A 20,554-nucleotide genomic window follows, 5' to 3' on the forward strand; every position below is an offset into this window, starting at 1 on the left:
CACCTTCTTCTCCTTTTTCCCAGGATTACTTCAACCAACAAATCAAAGCATACCTGGTGCAAGGCCCAAACCGCCACTCCAAGTAGCGGGAACAGTAGCCAAAGACGCACCGAAAGAGTGCACACAACACACTCCAAAAACATTTGTTCAACTGCCAGGCCCTGGAGCGTGTAGGAGCTCTTTTTAATATAGTAGTACTCGCAGGTGTGGGACACAGAACAAGCTATTAACACACATACAGGGCAGGAATCTAGCCAAAACGACGAAATCGAAGAATTCTCCTCAAAAAACATTCCGGGAAGAAAGGACAGCCAGAGAAGGGCTCAAAAGACACAGAAACAATATATGTGAGCACATTTTTGGAATGACACTCATAAGACGCATAGTTGCGCTTGCAACCACGCACAGAAGACAGCAGACAATCTACTGCTTCAGAGATCAAGGACCTAAGGAATCGTCACGATCAACGCTGAAAATGAAATGGTGTAAAGGAGATACAAAGTAAACTAGATGCAGTGACAGCAAGGACGGGAGAAGCAGCAGACAGAATCGGTGAACAGAAGATCCAATGGTGGACAAAGATGAAGCAGAGAAAGGAAAGGAAGGAAATGACTAGATCACGAGGCAGGTACTAGAGACCGACGTGATTCGGTGAGATGAAATATTAGCCACATCCTACGAGTCCCAGAAGAAGACGAGGGAGAGAAAGGGGCAGAAGGTTGTTTTGAACAACTTATAGCTGAGAGCTTCCCTCATCTGGGGAAGCAAACAGGCATGCAAGTCCTGGCGGCACAGAAGAATTCCTTTCCAAATCAACAAACCCAGGCCAACACCACGACATGCCATAGCGAAACTGGAAAACTACAAAGATAAGGAGAGGATTCTGAAAGCAGCTAGGGACAAACGGGTCTTATTCGACAAGGGAAGACACATAAGGGTAGCAGCAGATCTGTCCAAAGAACCTTGGCAGGGCAGAAGGGAGGGGTAGGAAACGGTCAATGTGCCGAATGGGAACATCTGCGGCGAAGAATCCCTTCCCCGGCAAGGCTGTCATTTAGAATAGAAAGAGAGAGAAAGGCTTTCCAGACACACAAACCCTAATGGAGTTCATGACCACTAAACCAGCCCTACAGGAGATCCCAAGGGGTGACTCTGTGAGGGGAAAGCAGCAGAGACTACAAAGGACCAGAGGCCTCACCAAAAGCATGACACCTTCAGATAACACAATGACACTAAATCCATATGTTTAACTAATCACTCTGAATGTGAATGGGCTCAAGGCCCCAATCAAAAGACACAGGGAATCAGAATGGGTAAAACACAAAACAAAACCAAAGAACAAGATCCATCTATATGTTGTCAACAAGAAACTGATTTTAGACCCCAGGACACCTCCAGATTCAAAGTGAAGGTATGGGCAACCACCTATCATGCTACTAGAAGTCAAAAGAAGGCTGGAGTCGCCACACTTCCACCAGAAAGACTAGATTTTAAACCGGAGACTGTAGGAACAGATTCAGAAGGGCATTGGGTCACAACTAAGGGGTCTATCCATCAAGAGGAGCTAACACTTGCAAATGTTTATGGCCCCAAAGTGAAACGCCCACACATATGAATCGATTAATCACAAACATGATTAAATGTATACATACAAATGCCATGATTGTAGACGACTTTAAGACTCCACTCATGGCAATAGGCGGGTCGTCAAGGCAGAAAATCAGTACGGAAACACAGATCCAATGTGTCATTGGACCAGATGTATTCAGATATAGATAGATATATATGGGCCTAATATATATGCATTTATATACATGGATATCAACACCGATATATTAAGATCTTTTCATCCAACGGCAGTAGAACGCACATTCCTCTTAAGTGCACAGAGAACATTCTCCAATGACTCCAAGTGACATCCTGGGTCACAAAACAGCCCTCCACAAATATAAAAGGACTGAGATCATACCTTGCATATTGTCATATCACAACAACGAGCACTTGCTCATTCTTTCTCTCTCTCCCTCCCTTTCCAAGAGAAATACAAACATTTCAAAAACATTTAGCTCAGCCCCTTCCAAGAAAGAGAAAAACAAGAATAATAAACCTTGTGGGGCAATGAGTCCTGGATGGAAACCACACACAGACAGTAGAATTCCATAACCAAATGTTGACAATGGAGTTGACAGAAAGTGATGTACTAAAAGAACAGACACTAAAAAAATACTTTCTGCAAGGACAAATTAGGGTAGGGGTAAACCATTAAAAAAGAGCCTGGTGCGGGGAACACGTATGTGGCACAGTCAGTTCAGCATCCACCTTCAGCTCATGAGTCATGATCTCACGGCTTGTGGGTTTCAGCCCCACGTTGAGCTCTGTGTTGACAGCTCAGAGCCTGTAGCCTGCTTTGGATTCTGTGTCTGCCTCTGTCTCTGCCCCTACCCCACTTGCAGTCTGTGTCTCTCTCTGTCTAAAAAATAAATAAACTTTAAAAAAATTTTACAAATACCGTAAAAAGCATGGGGGAAGAAGAGGGAAAAAGAAACAAACAAACAAAAAAAACACATGACCAATCAATCAAGCATGAGCTTAAGACAAAAAAGAAAAGGAAAAATGTGAGCAAAAGAAGGTAAGTGGAATCAACATGCATTTTTCAACAGGTATATAAGTAGGATTGGGAATATCCTATGAACAATAGTCTCTTTTAAACCTTTTAAAGATATATGTCTCTATGTGTGTGTGTGTGTGTGCATATATATATACATATATATATATGTTTGTGTGTGTGTGTATGTGTACATATATATGTATACATGTATGTGTGTGTATATATAAGTGTAAATATATATGTGTATGTAACTGTATATTATATATATATATCTCTATCTCTATCTCTATCTCTACCTACCTATATATCTATCTATCTATCTATATCTATATCCATCCATCTATCTATCTATCTATCTATCTATCTAATATTTATGTAAAAGAGAGGCTTTGATTCACGGTATATCCCTAATAATACTGATCTTATCACTCTACAGTTATCTGGTTATAAATGCTTTAATAAAGAATTTAATTTTTTTCACTATAAATAAACTCTTCAATTCCTGGCATCTATCGCTTCCGAAAAGCTAGAAATTATTACTAGACTAACAAAAGAACAGAAAAAGAGAGGTTCCTAACACGTCAACATTCACTATGGAGAAAGAATTGGGAATGAGAATTCTAGGAAGAAATGGGAACCTTCAAAGGATGTGTGTAATGGGACCCAGATGGGGTTACACAAGCAAAGGCTGAGGACTTTTTCTCTGCAATTTTAAGCTCACAATAGGAGGATACTAAAAATATACTGTAACCTTCTTTCTTATGTAACTCCTGATTTCCTCAATAGAATTCATTTGCGTTTATACATGTTAGACACTAAAACGGAATATAAACTGAAGCCTGACTTTTTAAATTCACATATTTAATTGTGATATATCATGCGTATTTTGTTACTTTTCAAACTCCATTCTACGGAATTCCATTTCCCTACTCATTTATTCACATTCAAAAACCATGACATTGCTTCTTCCAAGCAAGACGTTATTCTAGGAGCTCGAGGACTCAAACAAGTGTGTTTCCTAACCTCCAGGAGCTTATCATGACTGAGGGGCTTTGAAATGAATACTGAAGTAAATATCAGATGTCTGAAGCTTTAAATTTTAGAATCTGACACAAGGACTGGGAGGAGATAGTGTTCAAAGCTAGAATAGGAAAGATTTCTGAAATCAGAAAGTTGACAACTTGGCTATGAAGAGCCTCTGCTCATAGAGCTACTCTTTTCAGCAAAATACGTATTCTTCGGGGAGATGCACCATTTTAACTTACTCTTCATGCAGTTATTTGAAAACTACAGGAGAACAGCTTTGTAAGGTAAATGTTGAGAAATAATGTAAACATCTAAATTTCTACCTTTTCTAATATTATTTTAGTCCAAATGTAGAACAAAGGATAGAGCCAAAGGAAAATCCTGTATGTCACTAAAATAAAACTTGCCCTGGGCGGGGGGGGGGGGGACCTGCAATAGATACTTGGACCCAATCAGGTTTCATTTGGGCATGAGTATTATCAGTCATGTTACTATCACAGTGAGAATCCTTATCCTTAAGCAAATGTCATATTGCCTCCATGATGGGAAAGCTTTTCCCAATATAATATGACGGTCATTATATATTTTCCAGCCCATTCTTTTATCGGCCTCCACCTGTAGGATTTACCAAAGTACAACAAAACAAAACAAAACATTCAACGTGTCATGTATCTGTAAAGTGGTTTGTTCTTGCTAACTTTCCATGACACACATAAAATGACGATACACAGGCTCCTCTTAAATGTTCAGAGTAAATAAGGGAGAAAACTCAATTCAGAGCAGGAAAGTGAGTTTCACAGGAGGGTACTTTACCTTGGTCCCAAAATCTAAGACTTGGCTAGATGATGTAGACCATGAATCATCAGGACCAGGTTTGTCGGAAAGCCTTTAGAGCAAAAAAAAAAAATAAAAGAAAAACATGTTCATTCATTTAACAACACAATTTAAAAAAGTTAAGGGAAAGGTCGCCTATCTGTTTATTGCACGAAGTTTCTTGGTATCATTAAAATTGGCCTCTGGTTTTTTCATTAAGTTTTATTTTAATACCAGTAATAGCAACATCCAGAGTTATCTTAGTTTAAGTTGTACAATATAGTGATTCACCAACTCCATACTCACCCCGTGCTCATCATGACAAGGGCACTCCTTCATCCCCATCATCTCTTTCACCCCTCCCACCACTCACCTCCACTCCGCAACCAGCCGTTTCTTCTCTGCAGTGAAGAGCCTATTTCTTGGTTTCTCTCCCCTTTTCTTTCCTCCCTTTGCTCGTTTGTTGTTTCTTAAGTGCTACATGAGTAAAATCATATGGCATTTGTCTTTCCCTGACTTTGCTTACCATACTACACTCAGGCTCCATCCAGGTGATTGCAAACGGCAAGATTTCATTGTTTTATGATAGAGTAATATTACCGTGTGTGTGTGTGTGTGTGTGTGTGTGTGTGTGTATGGGTATACATATACACACACACATACATTCATATAGGGCTTCGTCTTGGTTCACTCAGCTGTCAATGGACGCTTGCGCTGGGTGTTGGAAATAATGCTGCAATAAACACAGGAGTGTGTGTGTCCCGTGGAATTCGTGTTTTTGTATTCTCTTGGATAGTATCCAGGAGTGCAATTACTGGATCATAGGAGAGTTCTGGTTTTAATTTTGTGAGGAACCTCCATACTGTTTTCCACAGGGCCCGCCCCCATTTGCATTTCCTCCAACGGTGCAAGAGGTTTCCTTTGTCTCCACATCCTCGCAAACACTTGCTTCTTGTGTCTTGGAGTGTAGCCATTCTGACAGGTGTGACGTGGTATCTCGTTGTAGTTTGGGAGAGCATCTTTTCATGTGTCTGTTGACCATCTGTATGTTGTCTTTGGGAAAGTGTCTGGTTATGTCTACTGCTCATTTGTAAACTGGGCTCTTTTGGAGGGGGGTGATGTTGACATGTATCCATTTTTTAGACATTGTGGATACTAACCCTTTACTGGATTTGCAAAACATTTCCAAATTTGTTCTCCCATTCCAGAGGTTGCCTTTCAGTTATGACGGTTTCCTTCACTGTGCAAAAGCTTCGTAGGTTGATATAGCCCCCAAACTTTATTCTTGCTTTATTTCCCTTGGCTCAAGAGACATAACTAGTAAAATGTGGCTACAGCCAAAGTCAGAGAAATGACGGCCTGTGCTCTCTTCAAGGATTTTTTTTTTATGGTTTCAAGTCTCACACTTAGGTGTTTAATTCATTCTGAGTTTATTTGTGTGTATGGTACAAATTGGTTGCTATTACTGGCATTAAATTGGTCCAGGTTCATTCTTTGGCATGTGGCTTGTCCAGTTTTCCCAACACCACTTGGTGAAGAGAATGCCTTTTCCCCACTGGATAGTCGTTCCTGTTTGTAGAAGATGAACTGACCATACAGTGGTGGATTGATGTCCGGGTTTGCGGTTCTATTCCACTGAAGTATAAGGCTATTTTATACGCCAGTACCCACCATACTGTTTGGATTCCTACAGCTTTGGAATAGAACTTGAAAGCTGAGATTGCGATACCTCCAGGGTTCCTCGTTTTCAATATTGCTTTGACCGTTCAAGGTCTTTTGTGGTTCTATACAACGTGTAGGCTTGTTTGTCTAACTCTGTGACAAATGCTGTTGGTATGGTGACAGGGATTGCATGACATCTGTAGATGGCTTTGGGTAGTGTAGACACTTTAAAAATATGTATTCTTCCCATCTGTGAGCATCGGATGTCTTTCTCTTTCTTTCCGTCACCTTCAATTTCTTTCATCAGTGTTTTACGCTTTCCAGAGTACAGGGCTTTCACAATTTGGACCCTGTTTTAAAAAAAGCTTTCTGTTCTCTATTTGGCCTCGACCTCTCCTACCCTGTGAAATCTCCAGGAAAGACCCAGTCTGAGTTTCCATAACCAAATGTGACAGGCAGACAATGCTCTGAAATGGTTGAAAATGAAATGTATAAACGTTACCACAAGGACTTCTCACCTCACATCTGTCAGAATGGCTCAGTTTCAACACACAGGAAACAACAAGGGTTGCTCAGGGTGTGGAGGAAAAACAACCCTTGTGCACCGGTCATGGGATATAAATTGGTATCGCCACAGTGAAAGCCACTATGGAGGGGCCTCAATGAATTTAAAACACAAATACCACAGGATCCAGTGATTCCACTACTGGGTATTTATTTACCCAAGGGAAATGGAAGTACTAATTTGAAAAGATATATGCACCCTTATCTTTATTATAGCATTATTTACAATAGACAAGATACGGAAGCAACCCAAGTGTCCACCAATACATGAAGACACCACACACACACACGCAGACATACACACACACACACACACACACACACACACAGACATGCACACACTGAATTATTACGCAGCTCTAAATGAGAATGAGATGCTGCCATCTGCAACATCATGGATGTACCTAGATGGTATGAGGGTAAGTGAAATAAGTCAGACAGAGAAAGACAAATCCTATATGATTTCACTTCTGTGTAGAATGTAAAAAGGGGAATAAATGAACAAACAGAGCAAAAGCAGAAACAGACCCATAAATGCAGAGATTTGACTCTTGCCAGAAGGGAGGGGAGGTGGGGGGATGGACAAAGTGGGGGAAGGGGAGAGGGGAGTTCAGGGTTCCAGTTATAGAATGAATAAATCACAAGGCTCAAAGGTACAGCATAGGGAATCTAGCCAGTGGTACGTAATAGCATCATACATTAACAGATGGGAGCTACGCTTATGGCGATCACGGTGAAACATCCAGAGTTGTTGCATCACATATTACCTTGTGTGTCAGGTAGACCTCCGTTTAAGTAAACGTATCAAAGTTTCGGTTTCTATGTTATGAGTGGTAGTACTAACTAGAGATGGAAAGAGTCAAAGTTCCCAAGGCCAACTTTGTTCCCACACTGGTCTTGCCTTATTTAGGTCCATAATAACTAGCAAGACATTCCAAGCCTTCAGGGGCATTCAGCTACCCAAGGACAGAGACTGTGATCAAAATGGTCCCGGTAGTTGTGCCTCTGTTTCTCTATACGCTGCCTGACTATTTTCTTCCCTATGAGCTCCCACTCCTATATCACTCTTCGGCACGGTTCTGTGGCATCCCCCAACCTTTCAATCTTTAGCCTATGAAGCCACACACACCTACAACAAGGATGGGCTCAAATGACCGAGGGTAGGAACCATGTCCTGCTCCTGGAGAACAAGCTAACTGGCAGTCTCAGTCATCCACACAGTCACCTCAACATAGGCATGTTATCACCGATCCAGATGAAGCTCCCTTACTGATTTGACAAGTCAGTCCTACCCCTGTCCAGCCCTACAAGTACATGGGAAGGGCATCACAGATTTAGGAAAAGAGGTGGAGTGAGGAGACAGCTTGCCTTGGGCCATACATCCCTGATGTTCGGAATCTCCACCCCCCACCCCCAATTCCTTGAGAGGATCTAAGCTATCCTCCCTCAGTTGGGGTGGAAGGAGGGAATATCATATTTCTATTTGCTGTAAACAGACTCTTCCCAGCTGCTCAAATGATTTTTAATCTCTCTCATCAGAAAAGCTGAGGTATGCTCGCACCTTCAATGAAACCAACGCACACAAAAGCAGAAACCTGGTCACGACCCTCTTGAACTCTCTATTTGAATATGCCTTTCTAAACAACTCCCCTAATCCTGGGTCCTTCGTTCTTGTCAACCACCTTTATCTCACTTGGCATAAACCCCCGTATTCTGACATCTTTTCTCAAACTCGTATTCCTAACCAACTCAGTGTTGTTCTCCTTGAAACCTGGTCTCCTCTGCTAAGTCGATTCTTACCCTCCTGCACTGTATTCATTAGACCAACTCCCCAGCTTTCTATTTTTAAAACAGTTGCCTGCAAGATGAAGACAAAAAGAAGGAAGAAAGAAAGAAAGAAAAAAAGAAAACCAGAATTTAAATCGCATTTCTGTCACTTATCATATCCAAATAGGTCACTTCAATCTCTTTGAGTTTCAAATTCTCCAGGGAAACAACCATCGGGCAAGGAGCTGAAACATAGGTTGACGTAACAGAGGGTGTTTTGAGGAATTAATGTCTGTGGTTCCGTAAATCTTGAGACCCTAAGTGCTTTTGATTTGGCCTCTAGAAAAACGGAGAGTCCTTCGCTGGCCGAAGTGGGGAAATTTTTGGAAAAAAAAAAAAAAGAAGAAGAAGAAATAGCAAGGAAACCAGAGAAGAAAGTCAAAAGGCAAAAACAGAGTACAAAAAGTCATGGGGAAAAAAAGCTGCAAAAAAACCCAAAAAGCTTCCTAGAACTAGACAAGGGTACTAGCCCAAAGGGAAACCAGCCTGGGAACTTAGGCAACAGAGAATCATATAGCAATATCCTCAAAATAGAGAGTGAGTTTAATTAACGTAACATGGTCTACAACTAGATATCCTTCTTTTACAGAAACCTCATTTGTCTCAAGAAGAGGGGACATCACTACGTCTAAGGACTTGCCTGACGACATCTTGCTTATTATGTAAAAGCCTTGACACCATGGCCATAGCTGACATCCACCCTAAAATCTCGGATGGTAAAAACAAGGGACGAGTTACCACTGCACTAATGACTTGTGTTAGCACTAGTGGTCAAATACATGAGGCCAAATGCTGGGACTAACCTGGGTTCTTAAGCAAACCCTAAATTCGTGTTCCGACATCATTATCTTTGACATTCTGAGTTGATCTGCCCTAGGATCTGTATCTTCATCTCCGTGCTGCTGAGGAACCAGAGAATGGATGCGGAAGCTTCAAGGGCTGACGGGCAAAGCCCCTCAGCTACCCGTTAACTATGGAAGCATGGTCGAGTCATCAACCTCCCTGAACCACAGTTGCCAAAGTAATAAAAAGTAGGCTACAATAACACAGCTACTTTGCAAAGCTGTACAATGACTATATAACTGAACAGATGGTACCCATAGGATATAGTGTCTGGTCCAGCGTAGAACACGCAACAACTGGTTTTGTTCTCTGCGTTCCCTTAGGAGACACATAATTTTCAGTTCATTCATTCCCTTTCCTTTCCTTTCATTATCCGTTTCATTTCATTTCATTCCTTTATACTTTGAGAGTGAGTGCACACAGAAATCGGGAAACATATCCCAAGGAGGCTGTCAGCGCAAACCCCGGCGTGGGGCTTGAACTCACAAACCTGAGTTGAAGTCAAGAGTCACACCCTTAACCGACTGAGCCACCCGGGTGCCCCAGCAAATGTCAGTTTTACAAATCCATAAAAATCCTACCTGGCTATAGAATCTTCCTCAGCATTCTTATCTGCTCCTAAAGAAGAAAGCAAAATACATGTTAAATCAACAATCGAAAAAATAGAGGAAATTACAAGTGTACGGCTTACGATTTGTGAAAAAGTATTGCTTTGGGACCACACCTGGAAACCACACTACACTGAATGGTAATTATACCATTCGTAGGCTTAAAGCACTAAGAAATCTTACTTTCTCCTCTATATTGACCAAAAGCAAGAATGGGTTTTATCAGAATTTGACACCTACAGGGGAACTGATGTTTACAATGGCCATCACTGACCGACTCTATGGCACTGGAGGCAACTGGTAGCGTTAGGAGAATGATTATCATGAGCGGCCAATGTCAGACTGAAACTAGCATGATTTTTCTGGACTTCCACTCCTAGAGGAGTTGAAAGAGAGTATCTTTATTTTGCGGGAACACGGCAGAACTTCCCCAGCTCTTCAGCAGACACTCCTCAGTCTTAGGAGGAAACACCCCCTCACAACGTGTGCTCTATAGCCATTGTACTTTGCAGCATGGCCAAACCATAGCAAACAGACTCTCCCTGGCCTTATTTCCACTGGCAAGGCAAGAAGGAAAGATTTGGCATTCCTGTTTGATATCGTTCTAACCTCTTGAGGCTGTCTCCTTCCATTGCTAGAGAGTCTATCTAGACCCACCGCACATCACAGAGGAGGAGGATCCCAATGTGAGTGCTCTGTAGTGGTTCATGATGTCATTTTTCTCAACCTTCCCCATTAGGTGACACACATCTAGAGAAATCATACTTTTTTTCATGGGAGGCAGAGGCCAGCAGATCCTCTACTGATGAGCAACTAAACGAAACAAAGGGCAAAGAATAGCTTGAATGCCTACATTCAATTACCAGGATATTTTCACTTTCTAAACATTCAAAGACATCCACTCTATGATTCTAACTATATGACACCTGGAGAGAGCAAGGCTCTGGAGCTAAGGGTTGGGGTGAACGTAGGGATAAACGGGCACAGCACAGAGGACTTTTAAGGCAGTGCAACTCTTTCACACGATACCACAAAGGTGGATTCACATCATTACACATTTGTTAAAACTCATAGAATGTATAACACCAAGGCTGAACACTAATGCACATTAGAGACTTGGCCTCCAAATGAACAGTTCGTGTCCGTAGAAAATGCACCACTGTCGTCAGGGTGCCTGGGTGGCTCAGTTGCTTCAGCGTCCAACTCTGGATCTGAGCTCAGGTCATGATCTCACCGTTCATGGGATCAAGTCCTGCATCAGGCTCTGTGCTGACAGCACAGGATTCTTTCCCCCCTCTCCCTCTGCCCCTTGGCTGCTCACACGCATGCATGCTCTCTCGCTCAAAACTAAACCAAGGAACTGAAAAAAAAAATCCTACTAAAAATGGACCACTGTCGTGCCAGATGTTAACAGCAGGGGAGGCTAGGCGTGTACGGGAGCGCGGTATGGTATATGGGGTCTCTCTGTACTTCCTATTATATTTTGCTGTGAACTTAAAACTGATGTCAAAAATCAGGCTTATTAAATGTATGAAACAACAAAAACAACAAAATATGGTATCCATTGAAGCTACTCTTAGCATATACTAACTCATGATACAGTCACCTTGAACATTAAAATAGAGATCAAAGTAACACAATAGGGTACTGACTCCCATTTGGAAGTATATGAAAATGCATAAACAAAACACAAAAATACAACAGTTATTTGTATACTTAGGCAAGAAAACAATTGATGAATATGATCCGAAATCTTATACCTACAAACAGGGGTTCAGCACCATAGGAATCAAACCTGGGTTTTCCAGATAATTAAGAGATTTTCATTCTAAGTTTAAATCAAAAATCATTATGTTGATCACACCTAAGAATCATAATGAAAGCTTAATCACATAAAAAAATAAAAAGATGATAATGACCTAATATTGCCCTAGTACTTTTTACACAAATACCTACTTCATATGGATGATGAAACTGAAACCAGTACCATGGTAACCGTCATGTTACTTGCTAGTAAAACAAAATTTGAAGACACCACCATAAATGACGTCAGGGCTATAATTCCTATGCAGAACAGATTTCACCCAGCAGGCCGAAGATGGCTACCCTCAGAACATCCTACTTGAATGACTGGCCCTTGGCTGTTCCCTGGGATCTTGGATTTAAGGAGGGTTCCCACCATTCCCTAGCTGGTTAAGAGTGGTTCACTGTGCCTAAGTGCTGCTACACTCAATGTGCTTAAGGCCGTACACTTGATTTCCTTTCTGGAAACCTGGAATTTGGGGACATGCTAAGGAGAAGATGCCTATGTGATTAGCATTTGATGAAAACCTCGGGCACTGAGTATCCATAAGCCTCGTACTGGCCCACAACATTTCACTTGTGCTGTCCTAATTTCATGCTGGAGGAATTTAGCACATCCTGCCAACTCCATAGAGAAAGGATTCCTGGAAGCCTGCGCTTGGTTTCCTCTGGCCTTTCACCCCGTGCACCATTGCTCGGTGCTGATTGGCCTTTCTAGCCTGTCCCCATACCAATCCACACGCATGACTACAACTATATGCGGAGTCCTGTGACCTCTTCTAGTGAATCATCAAATCTGGGTGTCACTGGGATGCCTCTAACACAACTGCACTTTGTGAAATTTTATTATTTGGGTTGATGTCTTACACGTGGTTACAGTCAGAAGGTTATGTCACAGAATACCTTTCCTGGAATCTCTTTTCTTGGTATTTGACTTGAAAATTCCTACATACCTATATATCCATTTGAAGAAAGGTTTAAAAGGAATACATGAAATCATGATGTCAGAAAGTGTGAAACAAGCAACAATCTTATTTTACTCCGAAAAGAGAGAGAGAGAGAGAGAGAGAGAGAGAGAGCAAATCCTGGTGATTGCCCCTATGTTCTACCATATAAAAGTTCTCTGAAATATGAAAAATCAGTTAATTTTCTCCAACTCCCTAGGACTTAGTTCATTTTTCTGGCAGATAGGAATCAAAGAAGTAACAGGGATCATTCTACAACAACCAGAACTGTCAGACAGAATATGAAAACATACTACTGATTATAGTGTGCTTTTGTTTCTTTTCCTTATTTTCCCAGAACATTAAAAATATAGTTCACCTATTAAAGGCAGTTATTGCCAAAGTAATCAAAAGTCACAAATACGGCATCCAAAATGTCCGATGCGTTATCTTGATGTCTCCTTATGTGACCCTCCTTCCAATTCTCTTATTTTGCCCTAAAGGATACTACCGTATGAAGTACCCCCATTTTATATGGCATTAACGTATATACATTTATCGCTGACTACAAACGCTTATGTTCACCCATGGTACTTAGGACATAACTCTGCATCATCAGCTAGGTCAGGCCTTAATGTCTTGCCAACAGTGAGGATAACAGTAAGAGTGGGAACATTTGGGGATACGACTCTGACAAATTCTGGTACGAGAAGCTCACCTGATAGTGTTGCTGCATTTCCAATAGTCTGCTCTTCCCTTTAAAGAACTAGTGTATTTTACCACCTTCCAGTACAAACACCATACACACCGGCTTACCTTCCTTCATTTATTCCCTGTAGTCTCTGCCATTCACATGATTCCCTCTTTGGCTCTTCTCTTCTTTCCTGGGGTTCCTCGGGCCTTCCAGGGTCTTGAAAGGGAACTAGTCATTTAGCTCCTTTGGTGGCACTCTCAATTTAATCTGTTGCTGACACCACATACGATATGCAACTTACCTCCTTTTCACATCTCTTTCTCTTTCCTATGCACTTAACAGGCCGTTTTCTTGAGATATTAGAACATATCAGTATTCCTGTTTTAAATCAACCTTCTGTCAAATGACCTTTGAATAAAATACAGTTCTTACCTTCTACTTGTCCATGTAATATCCTTTGCCCTTTCTGATCCACAGCTCCAGAGACAGGAGGAACATATTTGTTGGGCTTCTCAGACATACTCTGTTAAAAGTAGCATCAGTAATGAGTTGCGTGAAGACTTCCTAAGCCTTTTCCAAGAAAATTTCTGAATTTATGATTTTAATAACAATCAGACTTACAAATAAGGAAAATGTATTGAACACCAAAACATTTAAATACAAAACCTCACATATGCTCTCTTGATTCAGCGTCCCTTTGAATCTTCATTTGGCTATTGACTCTCTAAACTGATCATGGAAGGCCAGAATAAAGACTTTCAAAGGCAGAAGCCTGGCTTGTATGCAGATTTCAAAAAGGAACTAACAAAACACCTTCCTTTGCATTCCTGACCAAAATAAAAGGACATTTGAAATAAGTTTTGAAACAAATTCTTTAAAATGTACTTGCTATAAATGAAAACTGCTTCTAACCAAATGGCAGACATTTGTTTCAGTGTCAATTCATACCTCACATGATCAGAAACTTTGGAGTGTATCATGTTGAGTATCAACAAAACACTGTTGTAGCTGCTGCTTCGTTCAGGGAAACAAAGGCTTGACCTTTTTCTTGACGAAAGAAGGGTTGGATCGAATGGCAAAGTAGTAAGAAAAAACTTTTCTGAAAATCACGGTGAACTAGTAGCAGAAACAATGTAGATATAGGTATGGAACTCTTCACAATGTGTAGTAAGCATTCAAACGGCAAGTATAAGAACATGTATGTCTTACTCACTCATTTCCCTATGCACACTCTCTTTTTTACACACAACAATAATAATGATTATGATGATGGAGTGAGCCTTCCTACTTCTTGGTGACTCCAAGACATTGGAGTAAAATGATGATCCGTGGTCCTCTCTGTCCAGAATGTCCCTCGCCACGGTCTACACGACTGGTCCTTCTCATCTTTCACTTGGCACCTTTTGCCACTCTCAGATCTTTTCCGACTACCAAAATTCCCACTCCCACTCTCATCCTCATCCTCACTACAAACGCCCCCCCCAATTTTCTCTCAACTAACATTGTCCATTTCCTATCGATGAAGCCTTTATAGTGACTTATAACGGATTGCTGTTGACTTACTTTTCTGCTCCGACCACAACAACCTAAACCCTCCACTTGTACACTCAGTAGCTAACTGCTTCGTACGTACTCAGTATACAAGGACCAAGTAATTAAGGTCAAAACATTTACACTAATCTCACTGAGAAGATCTCAAAAGTACCAAATCACTCTACTGTTGACCCTTGAACAAAGCAAGGGTTACGGGCTCTGATGGCCATGCACTCGAAAATCCACAAATATCTTTTGAAACCTCAAAACCAAATCAAAAAAACAAAAATGCCTACTGAATTTCCTACTTTCGAAGCAATTACACTTAGAAATCAAAAAGTATATATGTATTGAAAACCAGAACATTAAAGCAGAAGCGCTTGTGTACGCTCTCTAGGTCTAATCTACCTTTTCGGCTTCATTTGGCCATTGACTCTGTACACTGAGCATGGGAGGTCAGGGTTAGGATAACGGAATGCTGAGCTTACCAACAATATACACAGTCGATTAATGCATGTTTCCCCTGTTATATGTATTACATACTGTATCCTTACACTATCAACTGAAGAAAAGGTTACTAAGAAAATCGTAAGGGAGGGGTGCTGGGTGGCACTGTCGGTTAAGGGTCAGGCTCTTGACTTTGGCTCAGGTCATGATCTAGACTTCCTGAGTTCAACGCTGGCAGTCTGGAGCCTGATGAAGATTCTCTCTCTGACCCCGCTTCCCTACTCACCTGCTCTGTCCCCTCTCTTTCTCCCAAAATAAATAATTAAAAAAAAAAAAAACCAAGACGAAAAAGACAATCATAAGGAAGAGAAAATACAGGATGGTACTGTATTTATTGAAAAGAAATCTGTATGTATGTGGACTCCCACAGTCCAAACCCATCTTGTTCAAGGGTTCAACGTATACCTATATGATGTCTCCACTAAGAGTTTACTGGAACTTATTATAGCCCCACATGAGAAAATCAAAAGCCCATTCTAACTTTGCCATTCTTTTCTGGACACTAGGGCCATTTAATTGGCTTTCGAACATCTTCCCATTGAAAACAAGTATTCCTGGGGGGCCTGGGTGACTTAGTCGATTAGGCACCCACCTTTGAAATTGCGAAAAAGAAAGTAAAAGGTGGAGGGGGGAGTTAAGATGGCAGGGGAGGGGATCAGAATTTCCCTTGTCCCTCAAACACAGCAGTATTGAGGTCACAACACTTGGAATGGCAGGAATACAGGCTGCAGAGGGACAGAAAAATCTCCACAGGTGCAGAGTGACAGCTTGGCGGGACAGAAGTGTGTGTATGCGAATTGGGAGAAATAAAATGGGCAGCACAGGCATGAGGTGGGGGAAGCCCTTTGGTGGAGAAACGAGGGGAAGGTAGAGAGAGAGGCTGTGGGAAGTGCCTTTGGATATGAGAAAGCCTGTCCGGACCACAGACCAAGGAGAGGTCCAGAGAGCCAGTTTCTACTTTGCAAAACCGCCTTAGAGGCTGAAAAAACAGTATTTTCAAGGTGGCCAGACTTTCTCTAGACCAGAGCTACCACCTCCCATGCCTGGTTTGGAGGGAGCCGCCCCTAGGCTTGGTAGCAATCTCAGGGCTACACTGGGAGAGAACACCTTGAGTACGGTGGAAAGGGGAGGTATTGCCCTGCCCAAGGGAAAAAGACCGTGCAGGCACGAGCCAGAGGCCTTCTGTCCACTGGGCAGAGTGGCGCAACTCCACTACCAGGTCCGAGCAAAGCGGGATCCTACAGGGTTTTGAATCCCAGCTCAGTGCTCAGGTGGCACAGGGGACTGTGCAGCAAGACAAGCCGGCTCCCCAGGCTATTCCGTGAGGATAGCCTAAACAGTGAGTTTTGAGACACCTCGTGTGGGCAGGAGAGATTGGGGTGTTGCCATTTCTCTCCCCATGACCAACATCGTGGGGCTTCAGGGAATGGACAGTGAGCCTCCGTGGAGGCAGGCCCATTACACCAAACCCTGACTCTCTGTGCCTCGTAACTGCTTCTCTATAGGAGTGAGACTGACACTCATGGGACCAGACAGCCCGTCGTCTAGACCAGCACAGCCACCAGTCCCAGGCACCAATAGACAACTCTCCTCCGGTTTTCTATCTTAGTTTGTTTGTTTTCATTTGAGTTATTATTCTTTTGTCTTTCCTTTTCTTTTTTAACGTTTATTTCTTTATTTGGAGAGAGAGAGAGAGTGAGTGATCAAGCAGAAGACAGGCAGAGAGAGGGAGAGAGAGAGAATCCGAGCAGGATCCATGCTCTCACTGCAGAACCTGATGGGGGTTTCGAACCCACCAACAGTGACAACATGACGTGAGCCAAATTCAAGAGTCGGGCGCTTCACCTACTGAGACACCCAGGCGCCCATCTTTTCTTTCCTTTGCTTTCCCTTTCTTCTCTTTTCCCTTGTTTCTCTTTCTACTCTCCTCTTTCCTCGTCTCCCTTTGGAAACAGTCTAGTAGTCTCGAGTTGACGTGGGTCAAAGCTAATTATATCTCTACATTTATCTGTATATCTTAATATATACCTGTATATCTATACATAGATATAGATAGATAGATAGATAGATAGATAGATAGATATAGATATATCTATATATTTTTCTCCCTTTGTTCCTCTGTTCTGGTTCTTTGTGGGTTTGATTGCGCATTTTCTCTATACTTTTCTAGATCTCCTTCTTCATTTTCCTCCCTCTCTTTCTGGATTAAGCCCTAGAGCTCCTTTGAGTCACTGCCTGGTCTTTTTTTCCACTCCAGTCATTTCTCTTTTGGTTTGGGCTAAGGATACTTCACCACCTTCTTCTCCTTTTTCCCAGGATTACTTCAACCAACAAATCAAAGCACACCTGGTGGAAGGCCCAAACCGCCACTCCAAGTAGCGGGAACAGTAGCCAAAGACGCACTGAAAGAGTGCACACAACACATTCCAAAAACATTTGTTCAACTGCCAGGCCCTGGAGCGTGTAGGAGCTCTTTTTAATACAGTAGTACTCGCAGGTGTGGGACACAGAACAAGCTATTAACACACATAAAGGGCAGGAATCTAGCCAAAACGACGAAATCGAAGAATTCTCCTCAAAAAACATTCCAGGAAGAAAGGACAGCCAGAGAAGGGCTCAAAAGACACAGAAACAATATATGTGAGCACATTTTTGGAATGACACTCATAAGACGCATAGTTGCGCTTGCAACCACGCACAGAAGACAGCAGACAATCTACTGCTTCAGAGATCAAGGACCTAAGGAATCGTCACGATGAACGCTGAAAATGAAATGGTGTAAAGGAGATACAAAGTAAACTGGATGCAGTGACAGCAAGGATGGGAGAAGCAGCAGACAGAATCGGTGAAACAGAAGATACGATTGTGGACAAAGATGAAGCAGAGAAAGGAAAGGAAGGAAATGACTAGATCACGAGGCAGGTACTAGAGACCGACGTGATTCGGTGAGATGAAATATTAGCCACATCCTACGAGTCCCAGAAGAAGAAGAGTGAGAGAAAGGGGGAGAAGGTTTTTTTGAACAACGTATAGCTGAGAGCTTCCCTCATCTGGGGAAGGAAACGGTCATCCAAGTCCTGGCGGCACAGAGAATTCCTTTCCAAATCAACAAACCCAGGTCAACACCACAACATGCCATAGCGAAACTGGAAAACTACAAAGATAAGGAGAGTATTCTGAAAGCAGCTGGGGACAAACGGGTCTTATTTGACAAGGGAAGACACATAAGGGTAGCAGCAGACCTGTCCAAAGAAACTTGGCAGGGCAGAAGGGAGGGGTAGCAAACGGTCAGTGTGCTGAATGGGAACATCTGCGGCGAAGAATCCCTTCCCCAGCAAGGCTGTCATTTAGAATAGAAAGAGGGAGAAAGGCTTTCCCAGACACAGAAAACCTAATGGAGTTCATGACCACTAAACCAGCCCTGCAGGAGATCCTAAGGGGCGAGTCTGTGAGTGGAAAGGAGCAGAGACTACAAAGGACCAGAGGCCTCACCAAAAGCATGAAACCTTCAGATAACACAATGACACTAAATCCATATCTTTAACTCATCCCTCTGAGTGTGAATGGACTCAATGCCCCAATCAAAAGACACAGGGAATCAGAATGTATAAAACACAAAACTAAACCAAACAACAAGTTCCATCTATATGTTGTCAGCAAGACACTGATGTTAGACCCCAGGACACCTCCAGATTCAAAGTGAAGCTATGGGGACCCACCTATCATGCTACCAGAAGTCAAAAGAAAGCTGGAGTCGCCACACTTCCAACAGTAAGAGTAGGTTTTAAACCAGAGACTGTAGTAACAGATTCAGAAGGGCATTGGATCATAATTAAGGGGTCTATCCATCAAGAGGAGGTAACAGTTGCAAATGTTTATGGCCCCAAAGTGAAACGCCCACACATATGACTCGATTAATCACAAACATGATTAAATGTATACGTACAAATACCATGATTGTAGACGACTTTAAGACTCCACTCATGGCAATAGGCAGATCTTCAAGCAGAAAATCAGTAAGGAAACACATATCCAATGTGTCATTGGACCAGATGTATTCAGATATACATAGATATATATTGGCTTAATATATACATGAATATACATGGATTTCAACACCGTTATATTAAGATCTTATCAACCAACAGCAGTAGAACACACATTCTTCTTTTTTTTAATGTTTGTTTATTTTTGAGACCGAGAGAAACAGAGCATTAATGGGGGAGGGGCAGAGAGAGAGACACAGAATCGGAAGGAGGCTCCAGGCTCTGAGCCATCAGCCGAGAGCCTGACGCGGGGCTCGAACTCACGAACCGTGAGATTGTGACCTGAGCTGAAGTCGGACGCTCAACCGACTGAGCCACCCAGGCGCCCCAGAACGCACATTCTTCTTAAGTGCACATAGAACATTCTCCAATATAGATCACATCCTGGGTCACAAAACAGCCCTCCACAATATAAAAGGACTGAGATCATACCATGCATATTTTCAGATCACAACGCTCAGACACTTGGAATCAACCGCAAGAACAAAAACTGGAAAGCCTCCAAATGCATGGAGGTTACAGAACTTCCTCCTCAATAAGGAATGGGTCCACCAGGAGATTAAGGAAGAAATTAAAAACCATATGGAAGCAAATGAAAATGAAAACACGCAACCCAAACCCTTTAGGATGCAGCAAAGGCAGTCCTTAGAGGAAAATACATTGCAATCCAGGCGTATCTCCAGAAGCAAGGATGGTCCCAACTACAGAAACTAACTTCACTCCTAAACGAACTAGAAACACAGCAGCAAAGAAAGCCCTACGTCAGCAGAAGAAGGGAAACAAAAAAGAGTAGAGCAGAAATAAATCCTATAGAATCCAAAAACAAGGTTGCACACATCAATCAATGTAAGAGATGTGTTTTTTTTTAAATAAACAAAATCGATAACCCCCTAGCCACACTTCTCAAAAGGAAGAAAGAGAGGCCCAAACAGATAAAATCACAAATGAAAGACGAGAAATCACAACCAACACCACAGAAATACAACAAGGATCCGAGGATACTATGAAAAAGTATATGCCAACAACTTGGACAACCTGGAAGACATGGACAAATTCCTAGACAACCACACACTACC

General features: G+C 42.1%; 1 protein-coding gene across 1 annotated transcript in view; it reads right to left on the minus strand.

The window, feature by feature from the left end:
- The window catches only part of LOC125159788 (ankyrin repeat domain-containing protein 26-like), a 708,468-nt gene that overhangs the window by 223,183 nt on the left and 464,731 nt on the right, over window positions 1–20,554 (minus strand). Inside the window, exons 16-18 of the mRNA XM_047848410.1 lie at window positions 13,825–13,915; window positions 9,925–9,961; window positions 4,448–4,520 (exon numbers count right to left, since the gene is read on the minus strand). Of these exons, the coding sequence (XP_047704366.1) occupies window positions 4,448–4,520; window positions 9,925–9,961; window positions 13,825–13,915 (201 nt within the window). The remainder of the gene's footprint in view (window positions 1–4,447; window positions 4,521–9,924; window positions 9,962–13,824; window positions 13,916–20,554) is intronic.

This window comes from Prionailurus viverrinus, unplaced genomic scaffold (assembly GCF_022837055.1).
Source record: "Prionailurus viverrinus isolate Anna unplaced genomic scaffold, UM_Priviv_1.0 scaffold_62, whole genome shotgun sequence".
NCBI classification, from domain to species: Eukaryota; Metazoa; Chordata; class Mammalia; order Carnivora; family Felidae; genus Prionailurus; species Prionailurus viverrinus.